The sequence below is a fragment of the Zalophus californianus genome, chromosome 13 (assembly GCF_009762305.2).
Source record: "Zalophus californianus isolate mZalCal1 chromosome 13, mZalCal1.pri.v2, whole genome shotgun sequence".
NCBI classification, from domain to species: Eukaryota; Metazoa; Chordata; class Mammalia; order Carnivora; family Otariidae; genus Zalophus; species Zalophus californianus.
Window position 1 is genome coordinate 19,863,544 of NC_045607.1, and position 19,303 is coordinate 19,882,846.

Sequence of the window (19,303 nt, forward strand, 5' to 3'; positions counted from 1 at the left end):
ACTAAAACGCCCTCCCATCCATCCTCCCAGTCACACACCTCCGGGGCGGGGGGGGTCTTCTCCAGTTCCAGTTCTTCCTGCACTAACACCCTCCATGGCTCCCACTGACTGCATGATGACACCTCCAAACTCCTCCTTTGGCGTCCCGTGTCTTCTATCATCTGGTCCCACCCGTCCTCTGCAAATCTGGCTCTCTTTCCAGTTGGCAAACCCACAGACAGGATCCTTCTGCTCCTCGCCAGACCACAGAGCCCATTGTCAGCCACGCCCTACAGTTCTCTGCTGCCAGGTCCTGGCTCAGGCCATCACCCCTGCCTAGAAAACCATTCCTCAAGTAGCATTCACCAAACCATAGACATTCTTCAAGATGCAGCTGGAATGTGTCCTCCCAACCAGCCAGTAGATCTCTAGTGACCAGTCCGTGCATGTGTGTTGCTAGGACTTCCTCCTGACTTGCTCCCCTGGGCTCTCAGAGTGCTTCTGAGAGATGCATCAAAGAAGCATGCCCGATTCTTCTTGGATTTCTAGTACGCTCACCTCACTGTTCTCTATTTACCGAAGGTCAGTGCGGCAACACCCACTTATGTCTGCACACAGCCCCTCACCGTGTGCAGCACCCTGGTCTCACGAGATCCTCACAATAGCCTGATGAAGCGGGCAAGAGAAGTGTTATTACCGCCCCCCATACATTTGGGGAAACTGAGGCCAGGCGGAGGAAAGGGACTGTCTAAGGCCCCAAGTTGAGGCCCTGGCAGAGCTAAGACAGACCCCTGAGGTGTGTGTTCTGGGATGTCCTGGGACTTGATGAGTTAGAATAGGCAGTAAATCGGGGAGAAACCAATAAGCAGCGGGTTCCCAGTCAGAGACAAGCACCCTTTGTGCTTAGCATATGGGAGAGTCCCCGTCACGAGGCTCAGGGAAAGGACCTGAGGGGTGCACCAGCTGCGTCTCTTACAGGGCTGCAGCGTGGTCCTGGCTGCCAGCCTGCTTCTCTGGCCCAACATGGCTCAGTTACTCAGAAAACAGTCCTTTGGAGAGGCAGTCCACCCTGATGTCACCTTCCAAGAACCCCTGATCTCTATCCCTCATGCTCACTCCCACGCTCCCTCCCCAAGCTGGGCCCTGAGTCAGAAGTCCTGGGGTGAAGGCAGGGAATCCCAGAGGGACCTCGGGCAAGTCACTTCACTTCTCTGAGCCTCCATTTCCTAGCCTTAAAATGGGAGCTGCACAGCACGCACACACAGACACAGGCACACACGTGCGTGAGGGCACACACACACACCTGCTCACACCTGCACGCAGATGCACGCACATACATGCACACATTCACACGTAGGTGTGTGCATACACATTCTCACACATAGGTGCACGCACATGGGCACATTCACACATACACGGGGTGCATGTTCCCATACACACATGCACACGGGTGCATGCAAACACATGCACATGGGTGTATGCTCACACACGCACACGGGTGCGTGCGCACATGTGCACGGGTGCATGCTCACACACACGCACGCGCGCACACACATCCACCAGCATCTTAGGTTTCTTGGCAAGGAGCCAGTGAGATAATGGATGTGACACATGGGAGAGGTGGTTTGGCCAACTTTAATTAATTCCCATTTGGTTCCTTTCTTCATCAGAACCCAGCCCTTCCAAATCCTGGCTCAGCTGCTCTCCACGAGAAGTCATTGCATTCAAACTGGACAGAGCCTTAAAGAGGGCAGGTCTTCCAGAGCCACCTACTCCGTGCCCAACACTGTGTCCATTCATCCTCTTAACACCCGCTGGTTGCAACTCAGGACCAAGCCGCAGGTACACAGAGGCCGGATCACTGCCTGGGCTGACACACAGGTAAGAAGTAAGGTCTTCCCAGGTCTGGCTAGTGCCCGCTCCCTCTGACTTCGAAGCACTCATTTACTCGTTTATGAATGAGAAGGCTGGATGCTGTCCAGCACTCCAGAATGACCAGATGACAGCCTCCCCAGGAGGGAGACCAGCCCCTCCTTGTTGGAACGCCAACTGCCCGTCCACCTGGGCCCCTCCAGGTCACTTCCGCAGAACCCACCCTCTGGGATCTACCACCTCGCTCGGCCGCCCCTCACACACATCTCCCACCCTTGGCTCCTCACAAGCCCCGCTCCAATGCCTTTTATGTCCATAGCGCGAGTGCAAAGCCAGGCTCAGGGCTACCAAGGATTCCAATGGCCAAAAAAGGGCGGCAGCTTCTCCCCACCCCGCCCTTGCCCACCTCGGTCTGCAGCTGGTAGAGCAGCTGGGCTTGAAACGGGGTGGGCCTTTGTGTATCCTGCTCTGTCATTTTATAAAGGGGGAAGCTGAGACCCCCAGAGATGATGGACTTGCTCCCTTGTCTGGGTTCCTTACCTGAGCCATTTTCATTATTTATGGATTTCTCTCTGCATTCTCAGCAGCCAGCACAGTGCTTGGGATGTAATCCCTGCCCAAGGACAATAGCCACAAATATAGATACATATTGAACATCTACTCTGAGCCAAGCTTCGGGGTGAATACAGAGAATACTGCAGGGCGACACAGTTCATGCTCATGGGGGACTCTCAAAGGAGAAACCAGAGACCAGTAATGATAATCAGCACTAGCATTTACTGGGTGCTCTTCTGAGCCCTGGACACATAAATCTGTGAGGTAGCAATAATCACCATCCCATTTCACAGATGAGGAAACTAAGGCACAAAGAGGCTAAGTCACTTATCCAAGGTCATACAATTTGTAAATGGGACTTAGACTCAGGCAGTCTGGTTTCAGAGCCTAAGCTCTTTACATTTCAGTACACTACAGATCAAAAACTACCACCCAATGATAAGTGGAGTAAGGAGGACATCATGGAGAACTTGACCCAGACTGAGGGGAGATCCCTGAAGGGAGTTCCAGCTAAGCTCAGGCTGGAGGAAGACAAGGAGGGAGGCAGATGAACTTTCAACTCCAGGGATGCCTGGGGCACCCCTAGTCAGGTGAAGGTGTGACTTCTGGAATGGAGAAGACTATATGTCTTCCCAGCCAGACTCCTACAGATTCCCCAGTGAGAGATGGAAGGAATATATAAAGTCTAATTAATTGCTTACACATTGGTTAGAATGAGAACCTGGTTGCCAACCGAGCTCTCCAGCCAACGAGCCTGTGTGACCCTGGGCAAGCCCCCTTCCCTGTCTGCATGGGGAATGGTACTCCCTCTGGACTAGTTACCAAAGTCTCTGGGAACTAGAAGGCAGATGGGAAGGTATATCCTTAACGATAAATGATACAAATATAGTGGGAGTGGGGACTATGTTAAGCTCCTTTTCTGCAGGTAGGATTGGGAAACAGAGGAATAGAGGGCTCTGAATGGCTGAGGTCTAGAGAGCGACTGACACAAGGGAGGAACACATCATGAAGGACTGGGAAATTCTGGGCCAGAAGTCCCCTGTGTAAGTCATCTCCAATCCAAGTACCCAGCACAGGGCCTGGCCCAGTGGAGGCATCATAAAATATTTCACAAACGAGCAAATGAATGAATAGACTCTCAAGAGACAACTCTAAGGCTGGGATTGGCTCAGACTGGCTTCCTCTGAAGATAACCTGGGCCTCCCACTATCACTATGTCATGTGTTTAGAAGTTCTGGCCAATGCAATAGGGTAAGAAAAACAAATGAGACAACTAGCCTTTGAGGAAAAGGAGACAAAAATATGTACTTTTTTGCAAACAATACGAGGACCTGTCTAGAAAATACAGGAGAACCAATTGAAATACTGTCAAAATCAATAAAATCATACAGTACAGGGTGTGGTTATAAAATAAACACAAAAGTACAAAAATACAAAAGTCAACAGTCCTCGTCAGTAGCTGACAGCCAGCTAGAAAATGGAATGGGGAAGATATTTCACTCATAACAGCAACAAAAATACAAAATTTCTAAGCATAAACCAGAGCTGTACAGGCCTTATGCAGTAAAAGCTATAAAAGTTTACTAAGAGATGTTTAAAAACTCAACCAAATGAGAAGACATGCCATGGTTTTTGATAGGAAAATGTAGTATTTTAAAGCTGTTATTTCTTCACAAATTAATATGCACATCTAATACAATTCCAATAAAAATCCCAAGGATGTTTTTAAGAAAATTATTAAGATGGGCATAAAGTTCATCTTACAGAATAAATAGCCAGAAATATTTTAAAAGAACAAGGGGAAAAGACATATAAAGATCGTAGATGTCATATAAAACAATATTTTAGCACAAAATATACAAACAGAGCAATGAAATATATTCGAATGGCCAGGAACAGACCCTGGTCTATCATACAACAATCAGTAGAGTCAAGGTTATTTAATAAATGGTTAACTATTGGGAAAAAAAATAAAGTTACAGCCCCATCTCATACCCACCCCCCATGAAGATTAATACCAGATGGTTTAAAATCTTTAAGAATACAAATGAAACTATGAAATGACTAGGAATATAAATAAATGCCTATTTGATCATGTGGTGGGAAAGAAATGTCTAAGTATAAAAATGAAGAACAATAAATTTTATATATGGGTGGAACTCTCTCCAAACTATCTGACATAAGTTCCTAATAAGTAAGTGTTAGCTGTTATTGTTAGTCCAAAAAAAATACATAAAATTTTTACTTGTGAATATCATCATGAATACTCTTAATAAGCAAACAGCCAAACTGGAATATATTCATAAGGTGGATGAAGCCTGCATAATCTTAATATTTAAATATCAATAACTGTACAAATACATAACAAAAGACAGCATTCATAAATGATAAAATCAAATGGAAAACAGATGTAAGAAAAGCATTCTTCTTCTGGATGATCAATGAACTGAAGTGAAAACAATAAATTGTCTTTTTAAAACATCCTCCTCTGATGCTAGCAACAGCATGAATTGGTTCAATCTTTCTAGAAGGCAACTGCTAATAAAACAAGTAAACCCATAAAGCACTTATGTGCAGGGCATATTTTAAATTATTCGTATTTATGTATGTGTGCATGTACGTGTACACACATCTATATCTGTGTGTATGCATATGCCATGTATGTATAGGTTAACATATATTATGTTACATGTATGTTAACATATATAAAATATGTTAAGAAACAAAAATTCTGATTTCTTTATTTTGATTAAAAATATATATATGTTAGTTATACATAACTCATATATATAATATATACATACCCAAACATATGTATAATATATATGTTACTTAATCTACAGAGGAAGGCGATAGAGCTATGGAGCAAAAGTGCCTTGCAGCTAAAAGTACATACAGGCTGTGGAGTTAGGCAGTAGAGGGTTCAAATCCTGTCTCTGCCACTTATCAGAAATGTGACCCTGGGCCAGTTACTTAGCCACTTAGACCTTAGTTTTTTTATCTGTAAAATGGGGGTGATAACATCTACCCTACAAAGTATGTAAAGCTCTTGGCCAGTCCCTGGCCCAGTCCTCAAAAGGCACTCAGTGCTTATCACTGGGCAGGGCCATTGCAGGCAGCTTACTTTCTTCTTGATACTTTCTAGACTCTTCCACATTTTCCTTAATGAGCACGCCCTACCTCTGTCATCAAAAGAAGGGGAAGGGGAGGCTAGGGCCTGAGAACCCTGTAGGCTTTCTCCACCTCAGCACCCACCAGTTCTGCTAGCAGGCACCTGGCTCCACCAAGTCTGCTCCTTCCTGCCCATCTATCTCCCCCCAACCCCCCACCCTGGTACCTGAGGGCCCATAATAATCCTGGGTAATTCACTGCACACTGAGCAAAGCCACGCCAGGGATGGAGCGGCCGCCTGCCAAGAAGAGTGGGGCCAGGCGCCTTCTCCTCTGGCATGGGCAGCACTGGTTTTCCTGCACAGCTGGAGCCCCGCTGCCTCTGGCCCAGAGCCCCTCACCTGCCCATGGCCCTGCATCCCACCTGCCACATCAGCATCCCCAGCAGGGCACCTCTGGACCTCCCCGCTGGCTGCCGGCCAGGCCCTGCTTCTCAGGCTGCCTGAGTGGCCTCTGCAGACCTCATCTGATCGTGTCACCTCTGCTAAAAACTTTTGCGTGTCTTCCTGTTGCTGCTTGGATGAAGTCCAAAAGCCTTACCACTGCCTACCAGGCCTGCTGCCTGACCCGGCCTCCTCCCGACCCTGTACCTTGTCCCCTGCTCTACTTCAGACCTTAGTTTAACCCATCTGCCCTCCGGGAAGGTGCACCTCACCTCCTAGACCAGCCCAATCCCCACTGTGTTAGGCACCCCATGCCTCTCATGTAGAGCCATGATCATGGCATAATTCTGCATTTATCAGTGTGATTAGCTTGTTTCCACGAGGGCAGGGACTGTCCTTGCTGAGGCACCGGGGCCCCAGTATAGGGCCAACACCTTGCCCGTGCTGACCCTTCCACAGGCCAGTGCTGCTCTAAGTGACTCGGTTACTCCTCGTGACAACTCAAGGGGGCAGCGACTCTTCCCCTCCATTTTCTAGATAAGGTAACTGAGGCACAGAAAGCTGAAATAATGTACCCAGAGTCACAGAAGTAGGAGGTGACAGAGCTGGGGTTTGAACTTGAATCATCTGGCTCCAGAGTCCGCGCTCTTAACCTCTGCCCTTCCCTGCAGCAGCAAGTATGGGTCGGTTGGCAACATGAATCAATCCAATGACTCAACATCGGGCCTCCAAGGTCAGCCAATGCTGTCCTCCCCGGGGGCTGGCTTCTCTGCTTCATTCTCAAAGTCCTTGATCTCGATCCCATGTGGGAGCTGACCCTCCCTCTTCCTGATGGATCTGAACGTGGGGTGTACCGGCCTATGGCACGTGGATAAGGCCTTGGGGTCTAGGGGAGGCAGGTTGCCCTGTAACAGGTGTCTTCCAGCAGGCAAACCTAAGGATCCCAAAGACAGTCCTGCCAGTGCTGGTCACCGCCAATGACCCTCGGCGTCTTTGTGACCTCAAGTCCTTCATTTGCTCCTCCTCCCCTTCTTGATCCTCCTCCATCCTGGTCTCTCCTACCCCTCGGTCTTTATCCCACAAGGCCACGAGCTCCTGAGGGCTCCATAAGCTCCCTGAAGCAATGAGTGCACAGTGACCCATCCAGACAAGGTGCAGGCTCCCTGCCACCTGGGCACACTCTCCTGTTTGGCTGATTTCTCCATCAACAGCACGTAGTAGGCGCTCAATAAACATCTGCTGACTGAAGGAGATGACTGGATGGGAGGCCCCACGAGCAGCTCTAGAAGCCAACATCATGTACAAGAAGGAGAAGCCAGCACAGGGCCTGGGGGAGGCCAGCCCTCCAATCCTACCAGGTCGCCTCCCAGGCCCAAGGGGGATCTGAGACACAGGGAGGACCCTCTCCCCAGAATCACACCCCCGGGTGTAGATACACAACATTCTCTTCCAACCTCAGCTCCGTCAGGAAGTTCCGTCCCAGGATAGCGTCTGCTTTAACCTTGTTCTGGGCACGCCCCAGATCAAGGGCAGCCCAGGACCCAAGCCCAACAAACTGGGGTCTCCCACCCAACTGGCCGGTCCTGGGGCCACCTCTGCTCACCTCTGGGCTGCAGGCCAGGTGTCAGGCAAAGGGCATGGCTTTTCCCCTTGGAGTTTTATGCAAGCGCTACTGGAAGAAGCAGCCTCCCATTGCAGTGTATTTTCTGGAAACTACACCCTGGTCTGTTATACCCAGAAGCAGGCAGGCATCCTGTCCAGGAGACCCCATGTCCACACGCTCCAGCTACACGTGGCCGCAGGAGGAGGAACCACCTGCTAGGTACAAACCTCACTCACCACCCCCAGAGCTGCTTCTCCAAATGGAGGGAGAAGTGGCACGTCTGTTGGCAGGGTGGGAGTGGGCTGCAGGCCAGACTGGGGCTGCTGCGGGGCCTGGGGCTGGGGCCCTGCCATGTGGGGCCAGCATGGAGCCACTGGAGCATCTCCTGCCACAGAAGCAAGGGATCAATCTGGAAGCTGGAGGGGGCGGAAAAGAACAGGCGGGAGCGGGAGGGAACGGAAGGATTAGACAGTCCTCCAGCAGACCAAGAAAGGCGTGTTCCTGAGCAAACCTGGCAGTTCAGAACAGCTGTGGATCCTCAGCATCGTGATGTACCCTGGGGCCTGGGAGGCCTGAGGCCTGCGCTGAGCAGAAGTCCCCAAGGGGGCTCCCCCTCTCCGCCTGGTCCCCAGGGGGGCAGGTCCTGCAGTCATTTCCTAGACGGCACCTTAATGTGCCAGAGCCTTAATTTCCCTATCTGTTTATGGGTACAGTATCTCCACCCGTCTCTTTAGGTCTTTGTGGGGACTGAATGAAGACAAGCTACATCAAGTGCATGCACAGGGCATAGTGCCCACAGTAAGGCCCCATATATGGGCGATTATTATTGTCCGTGTCTGCCCAGGAAGACAGCTCTGTTATCTTTGCCTTGTTAAAACCAGAGCACTTCCAGGCACTTGCTGGCCACGGGGCACCCGAGGCCTCTGTGCTTGTTCTGCAAGTAAGGACCCCAGCCCAGCCCTGGCCATGTGTCCCAAACACCCAGACAAGCTGGTGGGCGCCAGAGCTGGTCTTTGGAGGCTGCATGACCTGGGGACCATTGGTTCCCTCAAGCCACTGCATCTGCACAACGGGCTTAGCAAAGAATGACCTTGGGCCTGGCCATCCTGGCTACCCCACAGAGGACAGGCTGGGCCGGGCAGTGTCCTAGCCAGGAGCTCCTCTGGCCTCCCTCCAGGCCTGCTTCACACTCCTTTGGCACAGTCCCTGCGCTCTTGGCTTCCCTGACCTTGCAACTTCTTTCCCCTCCTCCCGTTTCTCCAGCCATTCCTGGAGACTTCTCCCCATGACCTAAATGTTGCTGGCCTGGCACGCTTTTTGGCGCTCTGGCAGCTTGCTGCAAGCACAGCCCTGGACAGCCCTGTTCGCTGCGGGAGCACCAGGAACAGACCGGGCTGCTCCAGGGCTGGGGCTCCCAGCATGCATCAGGGCACCGCGCTCTCTGGTCTCTGGGGTCTCATCGTAAAGTTAACCGGAGCGTTCCAAGAGGGCTCCCTGTGGCAGGTGGCATCTCTGTGCCATAGTCTCCACCCCCCCAAGGCTCATCTCCAGCTCAGCACTCTGCAGAGAGCTTCAGAATTGTCTGTGTCCATGTATCGTCTCCACCTGGCAGGGCTCCCAGTTCCCAGATGAACATCCTCGCCTTCCTTCTCCAGGGTGGCCCGGTTGGGTCACCGAGGCTAACACCACCGTGTCACTGGTCTCTTATCGCTCACCCATAGCCACATCCTCTCCCCCCCACCCCCCTCCACATCGTGAATGCATTCGCTTCCCCTCCTGCCCCTCCTCCCACACCTCTGAGCTGGCTGGGCTAGCCGCATCCCTCCTCTGCCCCCACCCTCGGGGTCTCCCTGCCTCTGCTCTGGTCCCCGCCTCCCGTCCACGTCCACATGACATCCAGCCATCATTCCCAAATAGGACCATGTCCCTCAGCTCAAAAGATGACACACCTCCCAGGATAAGTCTGAGGGCCCAGTAAAATTTCCATCCTAGTCCGACATTCAAGGCCTTCCCTATTTAGGGAGCAAATGACCCTTCCTCCTGCTCTCCTTTGAGGGCTCTAGGTTCCAACTGCCCTTCTCTCCCTAATCCCCCCAAACCAGAAGCTCCGCTCTCGAGTCCTAAGTCCTCACTGTGTCACCACCTGGCACTTAGAAGGCGCTCAGGGGGTGTCTGTGGCACAGAGGCCCTTCCACCAGGGGCCCCCTAGGAAGCACCCCAAATGTAGCCCCAACCCCAGCACCCACTCCATGGCCCTACCCCCAGGCCCCACAGCAAATACTCACTTTGGCTCCAGGAGGACCGGGGAGGCCTGGATTTCCATAAGGCCCAGGAGGACCCTGAAAGGGAAAAGAAACGAAGAGGTGAGGGAAAAATGGGGGTCACCCCACTTACACAGCAATGCCTTCCACCCGCTGGGTCTTCTCAGCTAGCCATGTCTTAGCGGGACTGTCATGGCGGCCTACCTTTAGGGAGGGCCCCCTCGATGCCTGCCCTGCACTAAACACCTGTCATGCATTCCCTCATTTTACTCTACTAACCCACCAGGCGGGGGCTATCGTTATTCCTATTTTGAAGATGGAGCCGGTGCTCAGAGGGGTTGAGAACTTTCTCAGGTCGCTCAGCTGCTCGGGGGCAGAGCTAGAGGTCAACCTGAGATGTGTGACTTCGGAGCACAAGGCCTCGACCTCTGAATTTTACTTTACTGCCTCTCGGCTCTCTCCCCCCAGCCCAGCAGCCCTTCCAAGGCTAGCTCCCCCGGGGCTCAAAGCGCACTTAGCTACCTTCTTCCCTCCACCACTGCTCATCACTTTGGCCTGGGCCGTTCTCATCATGTGTGCCTTTCCCACCCATCCCCACCAGCTGCCACCTGCCCCGTCCTTCGAGGCCTGGCTCACATGCCACCTTCTCGAGGGGACCTTCTAGGACTTCTGCCTAAAGGCACCGCTCCCTTTTGACTCCAACGGGACTGTGGTGTGAGCCTTTGGAGTTGAGAGCCCAGTGAAGGGAGGACTTGGCGTCTTCTGAACAAAGGTGCCTCCCTCCTGTGGCCACAGCCCAGCCAGAGAGCTCTCCCTTAGGTTCCTACGAGCTCTGAGCTGACAGGTCCTCCAGGGGCCTTGGAGCAGCTAGCAAGACTGGGCCCAGAGAGTCCAAGAGTCTTGGCCAAGTCACATAGCAGAGAGGTGGCCAAGGGAGGGCTGGGACCCAGGCCTGTTGGCTTAGGGTCTAGGGCTTTTTCATGGCACTCGATTTTCCCAGGTCCTATCTGAATCCTAAAGAACAGCTAGAGCCTATTATGTCCACTTTTCTCCAGCAAGGGCCCTGGGGTAGGGTCTTGCAGCCAGTAATATAAGCAGGGCCTGAAGAGCCGGGTCATTCCCGAGAGTCTTTGTCCAGCAGGAATAATCTGGGGTGTTGGGGGTGGGGAGGGGCGCCTCGAGAAGCCCAGTGGTGCCCCACCACACCAGCTTCTAGACACACTTCCCTTGTCCCTGGCCCCTCTTGACTCATCTGGCTAGCTGTGTATGAACTTGCTTCCTTCCTCCCTCTCTGAAGCCAACTTTCCAGCTGCAGCCTGTCACATTCCAACCAAGGCACCTCCCTCTTCCTTGATGCCTGAACAGGGACCCTCCCCTTCTCCAAACACGTCAAAAAGGAACAGTGTTCAGAAGCTCACTCGACCTGGGGAATTGAGAACGGTGTCACTGGTGACCCTCCCTCTAAAATAACCCGCTCTCCGGCCCTCTCCAGCATTCCACCGAACATGGTCAACCTGGCACATGGATGTGACCTGGAACCAGCTGTGAGCACCCCCCCTTCCCCAGCCTCGCTCTCCCCAACAGTCCTATGAGTGACTAGGACCCCCAGTGGTCTCTAAGGAATCTGGAAGACCTGAAATGCTCACCCCAGCCCAGGCTCCTGGGGTCTAACCTCAGAGCTCAGACGGAATCGGGCATAAGTTGGGTAGGCATGTTTGAGGAGGGGCCCCTGACCAGCACTCCAGAAACAGGCATGGGCTGTGGGAGGCCAAGGGTGGCTACCTTCTCCCCAGTTGTGCCCCCAGCTGCCCCAAAGATGGCGGGCTGGAGCGCTCAGCTACCCCGTCTGCAGTGTGTGGAAGTGGGGGCTTCCTGCTTCCCCACCCCCACCTCCCCACCCCTCTCCAGCCACTGCCTTGCAAAGAAACGGAGCACATAGTTGAGTGGGAGCCAAGCAGACCAATTCTATAAATGCTGCAGCCCAGAAAGCCGGGTATGGGGAGGGCCCAGGGATTCCCCAACAGCCTTCCACGGGCTGGGGAAGTATGTGGAGGTGGGAAGGGGCAACGCTACTGAGCTTTGGGCGACCTCAGGTAAGGCCCTGCCACTCCCTAAGCCCCAGAGCCATCATTCGGGCAGAGAGGAGCTGGATGGTCTACTTTTCGCACTCTACTATCTCTGGAATTTTATGATCTATGGAATTTCCAGCCTAGAAAGAGGATGATGGCGGGGCGGGGGTGGGGGGATAGCACACAGGAAGCCTGAGAAGGATGTCGGGAGAGTCATTCCCTCACTCATGGAATTTCACAGCTGGGAGGAACCTTGGAAATATGGTTCCAAGGAAATGCCTTGGAAAATCCTGAGCGGACCCCATGCTTTATAGATGGGAAACTGAGGCCCAGAGAAGGGAAAGGATTTGTCTAAGACCATACAGCTTCTGGGGGGAAATGTTGTTGACTCCCTGGCTAGAACTCTTCAGCAAACCATTTGCCCGGCACCTGCTGCATGCATCGTGTGAGAAAGAGAAAGAAACAGGGCCTGGCTCTGGCCCAGAGGGGCTTGTTTGGGTAGACAGATAAAGCAGCACAATAGATGGTTAAGACCATAGGTTCTGGGTTCAGACTGTCTGGGTCCAATCCTCGCTCCAGCATTGACTCTCTGGTTGACCTTCTCCAAAGTAACCAAACCTTTCTGAGCCTCAGTTTCCTCACCTGTAACATGGGGACAACATCGGAACCTATTTCTCGGGACGGCTGGGCTGGGGGGATGAGATCACACACAGGCAGCTCCGCCAACAGAGTTCAGCAGTCTGTGCGAGCTTTAGGAAAGTGATGCATGGCATCCAGGGCAGCAGATAAACTGCTGCAGGAACTCAGAGAAGGGGGCGGTCATCAGAAAATGAGGTGACATTTGATCTCAGCAGGGGACGGAGGAGGAGCTTCAGAGAAGGTCAGGTCAAGAGGCTGACCCGAGTAAAGGTGCAGAGGAGGCGTTCGGATGGACAAACTGCCTGCTAAGTCAAAGGGCCTCATCCTGGTCCCAGACTGCAAGGTCCTGTGGCCAGCAGTAGCCCTGATACGTCTGTGGTCCCCAGCTCTGGGTATGTGCTCCATGGAGACTCTGGAGCCAGGAGGAAATGCCGCATCAGACAACAGATTCCAGAGCCCTGGGCCCAGAGAGCACAGGGCCAGGTCTGGAGTAATTGCATAACCAGAACCATCCGCTGGGCTCCGAACTAAAAATATGCCCCAGGCAGCTGTCTCTGCCAGAGCCTTGCCAGGCACCCAGCGTGGGAAAGGCTGATTCAGCCTGGGCACAGGTGCCAGGTGTCATGGGTCTGAGCCCTCTTGGGAAAAGGACAGATTTTTCTCCAAGGGGACCCCCAGGGGTGCCAGCATATGGTTCAGGGCCTGGGTTCCCATCCTGGCTCTTCCTTTTCCTATATGTTCGGTTTCCTCATCCCCGAAATGAGAATGATTATCCCGGCCCACAAGGGTCCTGGGGGGAGAGGGGCTCAAACAAGGCAGCGTTACATGCGTGCCAGGCATAACACATAGGAGTTCCTTTTCACACCAAGACTAAGGCTAGCTCATCTTAGCCCCTGCGGCCCTGCGAAGCCATCCTCCCGCCTCTGATCAAACCTCTCAGCATGGGGCGCTCCCCTGCTACCTTGCCCGTGTCAGGATCCCCACCCCAGGATGGCCCTGCAGAGATGGGAAGATGGATACAAGGGCCGTGTCCTCCCAAGCCAGCTTTTTTCCTGGGCAGACACTGAAACCCATCAGCTCAGGAGATGTGGTCTGCAGAAACCCTTTCTCCACTCCAGGTTGCCAAGGGTGATACCCACCATGAATACCTGAAACCCTGTAAGAGGTCATTGCTGTCCCCATGTCATGCCCATCCACACAGCGCCCCCGAAGAGCCCTAAGTCCACTCCAACGGACAAAATGGAAAATGGGCGCCTGCGAGGGGCAGGAAACAGCCTGAGGACACACGGCAAGGTAGTGGGGGAGCTCCCTTTAGGGGTAGGGGAACACAGGCCAAAGAGCCAACAGGAGCCCCAAAGGACAACGGGTGATCACTTACCCGAGGCCCCCGTGCACCAGGGGGTCCAGGGAGTCCAGGCAGCCCAGGGGGACCCTGAAGAAAAAAGCAAGAAGACAGCGTCAGTGCCAAGGGGCAGCAGGGAATGGGTTCAAGCAGTCGTTCCACAAGCCTGTCTAGAGCTCTGGGCATGGACACTCCGTGGCTGAGAAGAGGGGGTTCTCTGAGGTCCCCGCCTAAGGAACTCACGCTCTTTGGGGTTTTCAGGACTTTGCAGCTGCTGTTTCGTGGTCTTTGAAGTTTTCACCTTTTATTACTCAGCGAACTTACCCAGGGTGCTACCTCCTCCAAGAAGCCTTCCCTGATCCCTCCCCCAGGTTGAGTCAAGTCCCCTCTTTCCATTTTTGATTTATATATTATTTGGGGAATTGTCTGCCCCGGAGCCTGTCTCTCCCACTAGACCATGGTCTCCTCAAAGGAACTAATTCTCTCTCCCCAGGGCTCAGCTAAATGTTTGATAAAATAAAGCGGCAAGAGATCTCAGAGCTCAGCCAAGTTCTCCGCAGAGCCAGAGCCGAGAAGGGATATGTCCAAGGTCACGCCAAGTGTCTTTGCACTGAGGAGAGGCAGCAGTATAGGGTATAGGCAAAGGCTTCTGCATCAGACAGGCCTGGGTTCAAACCCCACGCTGCCACCCACTAGCTGGGTTTGGGCAAGTTCTCTAGCCAGCCTGTGCCTATAAAATGGGCTCTTCACAGGACTGTCACAGGATGAAATGAGAGATGGTAAACATTTAACACAGTGACTGGGGTCTAATCATCACTCAAATGTTCCATCTCTTCCAGTGGTCACAGCCTAGTCCAACTTTCCTCACTGCTCCCTGAGAACCTGCAACAGCCCCCTCATTGGTCTCCCTACCTCCACCCTCTCTCCTCTCCTGTCCTCCCTCCCCACAGCCTTGTTCATCTTCCCAAGGCACTCCCCTGCTCAACGACATTCAATGGCTCCCCATTTCCCACAAGAGAAAGGCCTAACCCTGTAGCATGGAAGGGAGGCAGCCAAGCAGACTTACTAAATGGAGGGCTGACCTTTGTTCAAATCCCAGTTTTGCCACTTAATAGCTGGAGACTGTGCAAACCCTTCGGCCTGAGTGTCCACTGCTCCCCATCCCCATGGGTTCAAGGGCCACGGCCCCGTCTGCCCTGAAGGCATAAATGAGGATTAACTAAGTGCCTGATGTGAAGAACTGAACACGGAGCCTTCGAAGGAAGCCTGGCTTTCGAGGATGTGTGAGGCCTGGGGAATTCATTTGTTTCAAATAACCATCAACGAGATTCCAGGTTTCCTGCCCAGAGTTAAAATCAGTGTTGAAAACCCAGTACGGTTTGGCTGGTAATTAATCCAGATCTCACGCTGGGCAGCCTCGGTTCACAGTTCTGGCCTATGAACACCATGTGCTTGCTCGTCCATGAATAAAAATCAGAAGAGAGATCCAGACAGGCCGATATGGGCACCAAGGCCCCAGGGGCACTGGGAAGAGGCCGGGGTGGAGGGAGGGGAGTGGCTGCGTGGCCTCAGGCAAGTCCCAGACACCTCTGAGCCTCCAGGGACCTCTGGCCAAATTGGCAGCCGTCTTCCTTCCACCCAGAACCCCGGGGGGCTGGGTGGGTGTTTCTACTCTTCTATCTCGTTCTGCGGGTTTCCCTGCAGGGATTCAGGGCCTGGCTCCTCTCCGCTCCTCCCCAGGGGATCTGGGTTCACACTGGGCACCCCCACTTATGAGCTGTGTGGCTCTGGGCATGCTACTTCTGTTCTCCAAGGCTTCATTCTCGAAGTGTAAAATGAGGATATGACGGCCCCTAGCTGACAGATAATCTATAAAAAGTGCTAATCCTGGTGCCTGGCACACAGTTAATGCCCAAAAAGTTAGCTGTTGTTTCTGTTAAGCAAGCTGCTGGAAGCTCCCCAGCTCAAAACTTTAAACCGCCCTCCTTGGCATCTGTTTTGCAGGAAGAGCAAAGATTTCCCTTTCCAGAAGGCCCTCCCTGGCGCTGTTCTTCCAGGTGACCCAGAATTAAAGGGAAACGCAGGGGCTCGGGCTAAGCCTGACTACAGGCCGTATCATCACCTAGCCCTTTTAATAGGTGAGAAACCGAAGAGAGCCTCAGAGCAACAAAACGACTTGCCCAAGGCCACATAGCTAACAGGCAAAATCAGGATTCAATCCAGGACATTTGATTTGTTCTCCTATTCTGGGCAGCTTCCACGCAGAGAATCTTGGCTAGGTATGTCCTGACTCGGTGTGCAACCTTGGCTAAGGCCCTTCCCCTTTGTAGGCCTCTACGGAATGAGCATCCCAGAACCTTCCCAGCCCGGGGCCCTTCCTGCATTGCAGGGCGCCGGCGACTTCCTTCTCCAGTTATCTGGCAGGGGAGGAAAGGAGGACACCGTGCCCATCTCACAGAGAGGAAGGCCAAGGCCCAGCGAGGCAGGGCTCGTGCCGGGTTCCAGGGAGGGACAGTCTCCGGGAGGGATAGCTCCCTCAGGGACCCCGGTAGGGCAGCCGCTGTGGAGGCCTGGACACTCCCTCTTGGCATTTCTTCTGCTCCAGAAACAGGGGCATCCAGGCTGGGAGTCTGACCTCACCCACAACATCTGCCGAGCAGACTCTAAGTGCCAGTTGGGACCCACGGCCCAGCCTGGTGATGTCAGGCCCCAGCCCGGCTCCGTGTCATGGCAGCCCAGCCCCCAGCTGCAGGCCTGGCCAGGCTCTCCTCTACCCAACCCCGGCCCGGGGCCTCCCCCAGCGGCCCAGCTGCGGCCGTAAGCCCAACCCTTCCCCATTCAGGACTTACTTTGTCCGTGGGTGAGGGTGGGCGCCCCCTGCCCCCTCTCTCCTGATCCGGGACCCTGCCTGTTCTCCACGCAGTGGAAAAACGCTGCCATTTCTTTCCAGGGCCTGAAGCCTGAGCGGGTGACTCTGGGATGATTCACGAGGGCCGGGGTGGGATTTTCCACTCCACGCCGCAAACAACGGGGCCTCTGAGAGGGCCCAGAGCAGAGGGGGAGGGGAGCGGGGGCCACGGGCCTGCCTGGGGGAGGTGAAGGAGGCCTGGGCTCCAGGGCTCGCACAAACAGAGCCATGGAAACAAACAAGCAGCAGCTCTGGGCTTCCCCCGGGGGTCGTGGCCTCCAACAGCCGGACCTAGGGGAACCCCATCCCACGGAACAAGTCCACCCTTGTGTCCAGCTGCAACAGCCCGCCTGCCAAGCCTTGCAGAAGGAAGTAAGTCCCGGCTGGCACGGCCCCGGGCAGCAAGCAGAGAGGTTCCACAGGCCGAGGATCTGGGAGACCTGAGTCCCGGCCCGCGTGTGCTGCTAACTGCCGGTGACCCTGTGCTAGGACTCTTCAGTCTCTGGGCCTCTGCTCGGTGCCTGTGGCTTGATGGGGAGAGGCAGGGGACCTCAAAGGACCCTCCCACCTCTGACCATCTGAGCACACCGTTATTCCCAAGAATAGTCCTCGAGGCTCGGAGGCTTTTTCCCCAGTCTCTGTCCTAGGGAAGGGGCTCCTGGGCCAGGGCTTCTCCATGCGGCCTTACACAGATTACTTCATCTCCCCATGCCTCCAGGCCTCAGTTTGTCCAGCTGCAAAATGGGGATATAACACCCAGCTTCCAAGATAATGTATGCGGGTGCTGGCTATTCTCCACTTGCTCCCCAGATCTATTGTAGGTCCTGGGAATCCGGCCTACAGGCTCCTGCCTCACGCTTTCCTGCTCTCTGCTTCTGGCTGAGTCCGGCCCATGGGAGGTCCCAGCAAGAGACCGAAGAGTGCACAGAGTGAGTGGGCAGGGTATTTCTGTCTCTGCCCAGCCAGGGGGGCGGGGGCGGGGGGGACACTAGAGACTACCTACTGTTCACACTTTAACTCTCACTGGATTCTGGTCACACGTTCCCTCCCCTTGTACCTTCAGGTCAGACCTGTGTGCTTTGCTAGCTGCTATCGGTTCCTTTGATAGCGCCCACACCTCTGCAAATAGCCCCTGCCTCGAACTCCCCTCAATTACCTTGTTGCCCACGTGGAGGTGCAGGATACAGCATGCCAACTGCTTAGCTCAGAGCTGGGCACATAGTAGGAGCTAAAAAAACAGTATGCTAAAGACAAAGCAAAACAGCCCTCACTCCCCTGGGTTCTAGATGATAACTAGGGTAAAGGCTGAATTTCTCAAGATCTAGCCCCAATTCCTAACGACCAACAGTATGAAGGCCCTCCTGGGTCCAGATACTTCCGGTCATCTCAATGCAGCGATACCCCCATCTCAACCATCAGCACATCAGTAAACAGCCACAACCAACCACTGGGACCAGGTTCTAGTGCTGGGCGCTTTATGTCCCTCATCTCGATCCACACAACAACTCTGGAAACGTAGGTAGTACCGTATCCCCATTTTACAAACGTAGACACGGAGGCTCAGAGAGGTTAAGTGACTTGCCAAAGGTCACACAGCACCTGGCCCCTACAAGGCACTCAATCCATATCTGCTGACAGAACGAAAGGATGGCTGGATAAAGGAGTGGTTCAAACCCAGGTCATTCCAAATGCAAAGTCTGTGCACTGTTACCCTCCACGCAGCCTCCTGACCCACCAGCAGCAGAGATCTGTGTAACCTCAAGGAGCCTGGACTGGGAGTCAAGACAACCTTTTTTTTCTGCAAGGATCACATTCCTTCATTCATTTCACAGATAGTCATGGAGCATCTGCTGCGGGCCAGGCCCTCATCCGGGTCTCCCTGAGGTGACGCTTGCAAAAAGTGCAAGCGTGTGCAGAGGCCAGCAGCCTGATCATGAATAAATAAGGCCTTGACCCGCCTCCTCCCAGGCGTGGGGCTTCTGTGCAGCTTCTGTGCAGTCTCTGTGAACCACAGCCTCCCTGCCCCTCCTCACCCGGGGCCCAGCTCAGCTTTTCCATGCTCCCCCCTGCTGCTGGGGCTCCCACAGAGCTCCCTCCCTCCGTGGTTACAACTGCTGACGGGCCCGGGGCCTAGAGCTGTCCTGGCCTCTGCCAGTCTGTCTCCTGCCCCTGGGGACCACGCAGAAACCGACAGAGCCAGCCACGGCACCCCTCTCTGGTTCCCAAATAAGGTCCCACTTATTTCTGGGGAGGGAGCTCTTCCAAAGCTGTCAGAGAGGAGAGACAGCCCTAGCGAGAGGAAAGAAGTTCCCCAAGTCACCCAGCAAAAACAGATCTCCAAGGGGCCCTGGAGATCACCCAACTCGCTTCCTCACAGGAGATGGGAGCTATTCTTAACTTACATTCTGCAGAAACCAGGGCTTAGCGTGGCTCAGGGCCACAAAGCCAGTAAGGGGTGGAGTCAGAATTGGAACCCAGGTCTGCACGTCCCCAGACGGGGGACAATTAAGCCCCCGACCCAG

The 19,303-nt window shown here is 53.8% G+C and overlaps 1 protein-coding gene across 12 annotated transcripts in view; it reads right to left on the bottom strand.

Annotated features, from left to right (window-relative positions):
- The window catches only part of COL27A1 (collagen type XXVII alpha 1 chain), a 135,765-nt gene that overhangs the window by 102,330 nt on the left and 14,132 nt on the right, over positions 1–19,303 (bottom strand). For all 12 annotated transcript variants that reach the window (XM_035723525.1, XM_035723523.1, XM_035723522.1 and 9 more), the window contains exons 4-5: positions 13,910–13,963; positions 9,848–9,901 (exon numbers count right to left, since the gene is read on the bottom strand). In XM_035723525.1, the coding sequence (XP_035579418.1) occupies positions 9,848–9,901; positions 13,910–13,963 (108 nt within the window). The remainder of the gene's footprint in view (positions 1–9,847; positions 9,902–13,909; positions 13,964–19,303) is intronic.